This window comes from Muscardinus avellanarius (assembly GCF_963383645.1).
Source record: "Muscardinus avellanarius genome assembly, chromosome: 18".
Lineage (NCBI taxonomy): Eukaryota > Metazoa > Chordata > Mammalia > Rodentia > Gliridae > Muscardinus > Muscardinus avellanarius.
The window spans coordinates 4,180,659-4,190,693 of record NC_137804.1 but is presented as its reverse complement, the minus strand read 5'-3'; the positions used below and the strand labels follow the sequence as shown (position 1 = coordinate 4,190,693).

The 10,035-nt window shown below is 48.7% G+C and overlaps 1 protein-coding gene across 3 annotated transcripts in view; it reads right to left on the bottom strand.

Annotated features, from left to right (window-relative positions):
* Window positions 1-501: 501 nt before the first annotated feature.
* Window positions 502-10,035, bottom strand: part of WDR48 (WD repeat domain 48) — a gene marked incomplete at both ends in the record, with an annotated part of 34,608 nt that continues 25,074 nt past the window's right edge. For 2 of the 3 annotated variants that reach the window (XM_080715770.1, XM_080715771.1), the window contains 8 exons: window positions 502-597; window positions 1,076-1,268; window positions 2,493-2,569; window positions 4,808-4,895; window positions 5,688-5,793; window positions 8,501-8,596; window positions 9,356-9,452; window positions 9,753-9,860. In XM_080715770.1, coding sequence (XP_080571896.1) covers window positions 502-597; window positions 1,076-1,268; window positions 2,493-2,569; window positions 4,808-4,895; window positions 5,688-5,793; window positions 8,501-8,596; window positions 9,356-9,452; window positions 9,753-9,860 — 861 coding nt within the window. The remainder of the gene's footprint in view (window positions 598-1,075; window positions 1,269-2,492; window positions 2,570-4,807; window positions 4,896-5,687; window positions 5,794-8,500; window positions 8,597-9,355; window positions 9,453-9,752; window positions 9,861-10,035) is intronic. The other variant, XM_080715772.1, reaches the window with a different exon arrangement.

The window sequence follows — 10,035 nt, the reverse complement described above, 5'->3', positions numbered from 1 at the left end:
GCAGTATTCAAAACAAGCCCAACACAGATCATTTATTACAAAATGGGCTGGCCCTCGAACTGCAACAGCAAAGTCCCATTAAAAAGAACTGTCTGAAGTGGTGAAAACGAACTTGGAGCAGCTTCACAGGCGCTGCATGAGTGGAATGTACTCTGAGGAAAGCCGCAGCGCTTGCGGGCTCGAGACTCCAACAGTGACAGCCGCGGCCAGTGAGGTTCTATGCAAGTGCTAACAAAGGTGCAGTCCTGTAAAGAGAAGCAGGAAGTCGAGTCCGCACAGCCCGGTCCCGTGCGCACCTGCGCCCGGGGCAGCTTAATCTACACATGGAGACTGTTTCTATGTTACATTTCAATTAGTCACTTCAACTCAAGGATGGTCTCGGTCCATACCAGAGTGGCCATTAGGAGTCTGGCCCCCGCTGGGGCCCAGTGGCTTCCTAGGACTACTCTTGGGGCCACAGAGGAAGGTAGTGAGTGAGTACCAGGAGTGTCAGCCCACCCTTCACGTGGACTTCTGGCGGTAATGGAGGGTGAGGTCACCACCACTTTTCCAAATGAAGTGTTTCACTGTTCGAAGGTCCATATTTGGATCCAAAACCTGAGTGGCAAGAAATGCATCAACAATGTCAAAGTCTCCAATACGGAAACCTCCACCCTGCCTGCGGGGCTCCCTGCCAGGCCACAGTTCACTTTCCTCCCCAGGCCTCCAGCCGCTCCTTCCTGCTGCAGGCGCGGCTCTGCATGGGCAGCCGCGGGCCAGCACGGCGAGATGGGCATCTAGTGGCCGTACGGAGATGCCTGGCTGCCCTGCAGCCCTCCCCTGCAGAAGCGTCTGGAGCACACCTTGATTTAAGCAGCCTGCCACGTCTCCATATCTCGCATTGACATGGCAGAGTGTCTGCAAGTAAGGAAGGCCCGTCTCACTTGTCAGTAGGGAGGGCTACCTGCGCGTCCACCTGTGTCTCCATCTGGGTCTCTCTGCCGAAGCCCCCCAGGGCCAGCAGCAGCCTCGGGACTATGGCCACACCGTGGACGCACCCTTTGGCACCGGCACAAGGAAGGGGCGAGTGCCTTACCTGGTCCTGGCACAGAAGCTCAATCCTCTCCTCTGCCAACAGAGCAATGTCCTCTTCCTTTTCCTGCTCTCCCGCCTTCTCATTGTTGGAAGAGCTGGTGGTCTGAGACTCGCTGTCCAAGCTGATGATCTTCTCGTACACGTGCTCCATCACCTTCCGGACCTGCAGCATGTCGCTGGCGGAGAGCCTGTCTCTGTAAAAGGCAACGGCGCGCTGTAATGGGGAAGGTGCTTGGCAGCGTCCCTAACGTGTGAGTTTCTCTTTGGTATTAGCATAAAACATACCACAGAAACAGAGTCAGTTTAGTCATTTTAGTTTCATCAAAGATCTATACTGCCCTCCTAAGGCACAGATTATATGCAACCTGATGGGATTAAACGCATGCTCTTGAAGCTTACATGGTACAGACTAGCCTCCTGGGTTGTATTTCCTTCAACACTTTCCCAGAGCATGAGCAAACTCAAGTATCCTGGAAGGGAAGGCAGGTCCCTGCACTTACCAGGTCACCTGCTCTGGGCTCCACTCCCGAGCTGCCTTCCTTCAATGAGCACCTTCGGGCACTACGGCCCCAGGCCAAACCTGGACTCAGTCTGCTCTCCACCGCAAACCCAAAGTGGCTGGCATCTCCAGACAGGTGTCTCCAAGTAAACCCACCACACCCTTCACCTGCTTCTGTACCTGACACCAGTCACCGATCAACAAGCAGCCCAGGCTTCAACTCCTTAAGCCTTCCTGAGCCTCAGTCATGAAGTCTAGCTGAAGTGTCGCCTAGGACCTGCTAGCAAGTGTGCACACAGGGATAGGGAGGGCGGGAGCAGAGGCAGAGGCACAGCTGGGGCCAGTGTTTAGCCAGCTCCTGATAGCCCGAGGCTGCGATGGCGTGACGGGCACATGGCTCCGTGCCCTGTGGAAGTCTGTAAACCTCTGCAGTTTCAGCACTCCTGTGGATCTTACTTGCTGGGCTACACGTGCGGTTACAGTTCAGCGTCCCATTTCGACTACAACACTCTTGTTGCTTGGAGCCTCTCTGAGCCTCATGCCCCAGGGTGGCCAAGCACGCCCCACCTGTCACCGCCGCCGCCCCTCCCCCGGCCCCCACACGCGTGGTAGATCTGTCTTCTGAAGCCCGACCATCCTTACATGTCCAGCTCGAATCCCAGGCCCTCCAGGAAGCCTTTCTGGAAAGCTCCAGCCAAAAATCGCTTCCCCCACTCTCATCATCTCCCTCATTTCTATAAATGCAGTTATTACACACAGCTTGTGTCTAACTGTGAATTGTGACAAGAGAACAAATCCATAAAAATCGAGTCGCCTTAGATCTGGTGCTTGCCCTGTTAGAAAGCAACTGTGAGGAGAAAGGCTTCTCTCCATCAGTGAGCTAATGACCAAGGAACCACATGACACTACATTTACTTACTTTTTTAAGGTTTTTGCTCCTGAAGATGCATGAGGTTGGAGGTAGAAAGGAATTTTGTTGAATTTGGGCATATTTTTCTGAAATATTAAAAGTTAAAAAGGTGTAATAGTTTCTATTAGCTGATAAACTAAAATGCTGCCAATAGGAAAATGTACTTTATAAGTAATTATTTTACAACTAAAAGTGACTTTCTATGTAATTTATAGGAAGCTATCAAATTAAGTCACCCTTTTATCAGAAAAGTACAATGTTTAGTTTTGTAATGAACCTATGTGAAGACGAATTGTATGTAATGTTAGTGGCAATATGCAATTGTGGCGTGGCTCTTCTTAAACAACAGGTACTAAGGGGAAACAAACTTTAATTTTTTTAAGCCACATAAGCTGAAATTGCACCTGTACATTAAAATATCGGGCTAATTCCTAAAGGCCCATTTGACAACATAAGTGTCCTGAGAATAGCCCACAACATTCACCTTTGTGCAAAGCCACACACTACGCTGGTGGGCTCTGTGGTCCAGCGGGGTCGCGAGGCCTCCCTCCATCCTCCCTCTGACACCAGAGTGAGGCCTGAGGTTCTGAGAAGGGGTGGAGCCTTCAGCCAGCAACCTGGAGGTCTACCGCGGAGCAAACCTCACACTTAAATGGAGGATAAAGCCTGGTCATCTTTCTTGGGTGTTACTGCCCACCGAGCTTCCTGTCATACTGTCTGATGTCTCCTCTGAGGAATAAGCCACAGGCCTAGAGTCAATAATGCACCCCGGGGGGATTTCACAATGGAGGGAAGGAGTGGTGATGGGAGCTCGGACGCAGAGAAGACCAAGGATATCCATTAAATACCATGCTGGCTTAAGTTCTTGTTGCATATGAGACAGGAAGCAGACTTCCTAAATGTTCTAGAGATTAAATTCCTTTTCATATGGCTTTAGGAATATACAAAATAGGCCAACAGTACACGAGAGAGTCTAGAAACAGACCCAAGTGTACACAGAACTTTAGTACACAATAAAGGCAGCATTTCCAATTAGGAGAAAAAGAACGGATTATTCAGTGAACTGTGTGGCACACTGGCTCCACCTTTGGAAAAAGACTCTTACCATACATCAAACGGAAGAATAAATCCTGACAGATTAAACATCTAGACATAAAAATCGTCCCAAAGGTGCTAAAAGAGGATAGAGCAGAACATTTTTTGCTACTCTGGAGTGGAAAATACCTAAACAAGACATGAAACTCAGAGTCGGATCAATTTGATTAAATGAAAATTAAAACTTTTCACCTGGCAAAAGACACCATGAACAAAGTAAAAGTTTAATTGAGAGACAAAGAACAGTCAAAGGGTTGATATTCAATATAAAGAACTTCTACAAGTCAACAAGAAAGACAAACCCAATAGAAAAATGGCAAAGGATACAAACAGTCAATTCACAGAAGAAGAAATACAAATGGCCAATATGAAAAGATGCTTAACCTCACCACGATTTTTAAATCCACAGAACAGTCATGACATTTGCCTATCTCATAGCAAGATTAAAAGTATCCACCATTGGTGTAGGTGTGGGGACATGGGTGTCCATACACTGTTGGTGCGAGTGTAAACTGGTACAGCCTTTGCGGAGGGCAATTTGCCAATATCTATCAAAATTTAAAATGTGCATACCCTTTGATCCAGCAATTCCACTTCTAGGAATTTATCCTAAAGAGTACACACAGATACATGTACAAGGATGTTCACTGCAGCACTGTTTGCAATAGAAAACATTGGAAACAACCCAAATGTCCATTAATAGGGGACTGATTAACCAATTATGGTACATTTATGCAATGGCATACTATGCAGTCATTAAAAGAAAATGATCCATAAATATACAGACATGAAACAATGTTCAACATATATTTTTAAGTGGAAAAAGTTGCAAAACACTATGCATAAGAGATTTTGTAAACAAAAGTTTACTTTTGTGCAAAGTAAGATGAACTACACACATATATATGCACATAAATATATAGTACAAAAGGCTATATGCGTTGGCCTATTGATAGTTGTTACCTCAAGGACAGGAGGTGAATGCTGGGGAAGAGTGAAAGGGAAGAGATAGGCATTTCACTTCTTATGTTATTGTTACAATTAAACTCAACAAGATAGAAACATAGAAATAATTACCAATATCTGCAACTTCAGAAAGCAGGGAAGCAGATGGGCTCCACTTGGCAGTGTAGTTTTTATTAGAGCTTAAGATTACATGGTCTAAAGCAGCTCTTATTTTCAGGATTTGGGAAACAGGAAAGGGCAAAGAGGGAGTGGAGGACACTTACGTCCACAGTGATGTCAATTACCCATTGTGGCACCGTCTCGTTAAGTAGCATGGACTCGGTCTCGCCCCCAGAGTCTCGGCAGAGCAGCCTAAACACAACCCACAGCAGTCAGGGCCGAACAAGCAGAGACGAGACGCCAGCCCAGCACGCATGGGCCAGCCTCTCGGCTCCCCTGGACCACGGGCCCCATCCTCAGCCCCCACTCTGATGCCGGCCACGCACGACTGCAGCGTCTCTTGTCCTTGGGTCACAAGAGGGAAACCGGGGTAAACAAAGCACCCAAGAAAGGCCCTCCAGGGGCGCAGCGCACAGCACAGGTCTCCACGTGCACGGGGGCCGGGGTACCTTTGGTGTTCACTTTTAGGATCATCTTAAAGGGAGGGAATGCTGCGCTCGAGGGCAAGCTGGGTGCTGTTCTTACTTTTGGTGCCAACAGGAGACTACTGAGCTGTTCCCTGGGCTCCACCACAGCCCCGCTGGCAACCTGGAGGGGAGCCAGAACCGCCCCTCCCTGCAGGGCCCACCAGGACGCCTGGCACGCCCGGAGCAGCCAGCCCGAGGGACGTCACCCACTCTGATGCCCTCTGGGGCAGACACTTCCCAATGCCATCAGCTCCCTGCCTGCAGTCACGCTGGCCAAGTGAACGTGAGTCCCTGCAGAAGCGTCAGGGATGCTGCCTGCCTGCAGGTGGGTCTGCACTCCGTCCTAACGCCGGGGCCCCCCTCTCGGGTGCAGTGTGGTCTGGGGTGTGACATGGTTAGCTCCCCCAGGGAGACGAAAAGCCCCCAAGTCCCAACAGCCCCCACGCTGGCAGCTGTGCGAGCCAGTGCTTCTAGCCAAAGGCCACTCGCTCCACTGGGAACTTGGCCTCTCACCCACCTGAACAGCGTGCGGCCTCCGGCTTCACCAAAGATCACGGGAGTGTGGGGGGGCACTTGAAAATATCCATTTCCCTTTTGCACTCGGTTCTCCTGCTCTCCATTTACTAGGAAAAGATGCAGGCAGAGTTAGTATCCAGGGGTCAGTGCTAAAAACACAGATCCTAAGCATTTTATTTCCACAGGCTTCAGACTGCAGGATTCTTAAAGCAAAAAGTCCCACAAGTCAGCAAGAGTTAGAAATTAGGGTAAAAAAATAAACAAAAGATAAATTCTTGAAAGTGAGAAACAGGGCAACTTGTGTCCCATCAGTCTCATGAGAAATGACTATTTTAGAGAATTTTTTTTTTTTTTGGGTGGTACTGGGTGTGGAACCCAGGGGCTATCCACCTGAAGGCTACTTCCCAGCCATACACACACACACACACACACACACACACACACACACACAATTTTTTTTTGTGTGGTACTGGGGGCAGAAACTAGGGGCTTTTCTACCTCTGGGTTATATACCCAGACCTATTTTATACTTTATTTAGAAACAGGGTCTCACTAAGTTGCTGAGAGCCTGAGTAGCTGAGGCTGGCTTTGAACCTGTACAATCCTCCTGTCTCAGCCTCCCAAGCGTGGGGATTATAAGCATGCACCACCACGCCCGGCTGTTTTGGAGAATTTTACTGAAAGAGATTAAACAAAGACAACCCGCGACTTCACCACAGCAAGTCCAGGATACCTGCTTACAAATGATGTGCATTGTTTTATTTTGTTTTCAGTAGAATATCAACCTCAGAAAGACTTAAAAAAATTTCCATTTAACAACAGCCCCAACTAATGATGGAAGTGCTCCTGTAAAATAACCCCTCGGAGGCCACGCTCCCGCCGCTGGCCTTCTCTGCAGACCCCCTTTCCACTCTGCTTTCTGTTGTCTTTGACCTGAGTGCCAACTCACTCAGAACTCTTTCCTGAAGAAACTGGAAGCACTGCACCCTCTGAAGTGCTGGCATCTCTCAGAGAGAGCAGCCTTCTCTCTTACCACAGTGCTTTATGGAAGTAGCTTTCCCTACCAGCATCAGCCCAGAAGAGTAGGCTCCGTGCCCACTGTCTATTTAGCCCCTGCCACTTGCTGAGGGCCTCTCAACACCTGAACCGTTCCCAGAGCCGTCGGAGTAGCGCTGGAGATCTGCAAGTGCGGCGCCCTCAGCTCTGGGCGGCCGGCCCTACCTGCCTTTACCGTGCAGCTGCATGGAGAGATGGTATGGGGTCTTTGGTAAACTCGCCCATAACTGTCCCCCACCCACAGCCTGGACCCGAGGGTGCTGGCTGCCTTCTGCTCACCTATTCTTTATGGTTTACGAGGCCTCCCAGTCATCCTAGCTGGTAAATGGCAGCGCTCACACTGGAGCCTAGCTTTGTCCATCTCTGTGGAGAGATGTTCTGCTGTTTCTCTGGCTTCTAGTCTAGGGCCTGGCCCGGCAGGGAGGGAAGCAGGCCAGTGACGTGGAGGAGGAGCTGGGGCTGGCGCACCCTCTTAAAGGCAGCAGCTCACAGGGCAGACAGGAGCACGTCACCACCACGAGCAGTTCTGGTTCTACAGGTCACCAGGCATGACCAGCACCCCACGGGGGTGCCGGCCACGGTCACTCACTCCTGGTGGTCAGCAAGAACCTCCAAGGGAAGTGCGCCTCGGGAGGCGGCTCTCCGCTCCGACGAGACCGCAGCTCTAAGCTTCTCCTTTCCCTTCCCTTCATCAAACGGAGCCAAGGGCAAATTCAAAACCCGCTCTCCTCTGGCTCCCAAAGGGAGCTCCTGCCACCGCCCGCGGCACGCGTGCCATCTGGGTGTTCTGTGATGATGCCAAGGCTTTGTACACACTCCTTCCCCACCCTACCACTTCTCAATTGGAATCTGACTTTTTGGGAAACATTCAGAATCAAACTCAGGTCAATCACTAGTTAATACCAACATTTCAGGCCAAATGAAGCATGGATACACAATGGCAAACTGGGCTTCCTGGAGCAGCTAGTTAGCTTTGGAGGTGAATCGAGAAAGTCATGGGTGCTGTGAGGACTATTTCTGAAACAAGCCTGCTAAGATGCCCAGGTTTTTGTTTTGGTTTGGTTTGGTACTGGGCATTGACTCCAGAGGCATTCTACCTGAGTTACACAACCCATTTTTTTATTCCTTATTCTGAAATAGGGTATCACTATGTTGCAGAGAGTCTCACTAAGTAGCTGAGGCTGGTTGTTAACTTGTGATCCTCCTGTCTCAGCCTCCTAAGTACTGGGATTGCAAGCATGAGCCACCAAAACTGGCCTAAGATGCCCCCCCCCCTTTTTTTTGCAGGTCTGGGGATGGAACCCAGGGGCATTTGACCTCCGAGCTACAACCCCTGCCCTATTTTTTATTCTTTATTTTGAAATCGGGTCTCACTGAGTTGCAGAGGGCCTCACTAAGTAGCTGAGGCTGTCTGCGAACCACGATCCTCCTGTCTCAGCCTCCCAAATGCTGGGATTACAAGCGTGCGCCACCATGCCCGGCTAAGATGCCCAGTTTTAAGGTAAAGATTCTTTGCACGTGTAGAATATTATTTTACCTATCTTGAACAGTTTCACTTATTAAAAGCAACACCACACAATGGGTTGCTCTCTTGAAATCTCAGTCTAAGACTGGATAGAAACTCCTACTTTGAGATGTAGAAGGGAAGACAAATAATTGGGCATATCACAAATATTTATTATGTCACAATGTAGCAGAGAGTTTAAGCACCTTGTTCTGAGTAATTCTCTATCAGATTCTGAATATCAAAGCACTAACCGTGGTTGACTTCATTTTCTTCCTCATCTATTGGATTCACGTGGGTTCTAGGCCAATATTCTAGGAGTGCCTGGAGTAAAAGTCCTCCCAAGTTCACTGTGTAAGAGTTAAAAAGAAAAATAGTGGAGAAGAGAGTTAGTTGTAACATAAAAATAGAGGAAGAGAAAACACAGAGTCCAGAGTAGTCCTTCTTTTCCTGGTGTGTGGTGCTGGGAACTGAGCCTGGGACACTTTACCTCCCAGCTATACACACAGCCCTGTTTTGTTTTCGCTTTAGAGTCTCGCTAAGTGGCTGAGGCTGTCCTGGAACCTCTGATCCTCCCGTCTCAGCCTCTCAAGTACTGGGATTACAGGTGTGCGCCACCATGCCTGGCAAGAGTAGTTATTCTTTAAAACAAAAATAAAAGTCACATTCTTTTTTTTTTTTTTTTTTTGGCGGGTCTGGGGATGCAACCCAGGGGCATTCGATACCCGAACTACACTCCCTGCCCTGTTTTTTATTCTTTATTTTGAAACAGGGTCTCAATAAGTTGCAGAGGGCCTCACCAAGTAGCTGAGGCTGGCCACGAACCGCGATCCTCCAGGCTCAGCCTCCCGACTGCTGGGATGACAAGCGTGCGCCACCACGCCCGGCATAAAAGTCACATTCTTTAAAGGACTACTTCCACATGAAGCCATAAAACTGTACTTGTACACATTAGATAATTATTTCTACATACACTCTTAGGCTACTGAACAAGAATGTGATTGGTAAACCATAAGGGGAGCTTACGAAGGCAAAACACAGCGAAAAAACAGCACAGCGCCACCACCTGCTCTGTCGGAGAGGAAGGTAAAGGAAGAGCGCTGACTCACGTTTGGGATCTGACCCATCAGGGCTGCTGAAACCAGCATCTTTTGCAGAAACCCAGGCTGCGAAGCAGTCACTCTCGTCTAAAGTGATAGTCAGCATCTGTTGGAAGAAAGTTGTCAGCGTGTTCTGCCTGCGTCCACTCTGCAGAGCGCGCCAGGCCGCCGCCCCCTGTCCTGTGTGAGCGAGGCGCCCAGCCAGGCTCTCGAGCCCACAGGGGGCTGTGATTCAGCGCAACCACAGCTGGCTCCCCAAGAGGACAAACCCAACAAGCGCAGTCTGTAGGTGCACTTGAAAAAGTTTCCTCTCTCGCACTAGCAAGAGAACTCTGACTGTCATTAATTAGGAACTATCCTGGGAAAGCTTCAGCTCTCAAATGACACAAAATCAATGCCAACTTACCCCTGTTTTTAAGTCTACGGAGAACCAATTTGGAACATACACCATTTTAAATCTTTTCTTAATTTCATCTTCAAAATCCACTTTTCCCAGATCTTCAACTTTACACGCCTAACATCAAAAAGTATAAATGATGAGCATATGTAAATGACAAACTGATTTCACTTCTACTTTGCTGTTTAAAACTTTACACTTTCATATCTGTCTAAATGAAATAGACTACATTTCAAAAAGAACTATTTGTTGCTACTAAATTCCTAAATAAAAAGCAGAAAACATTCTTTTC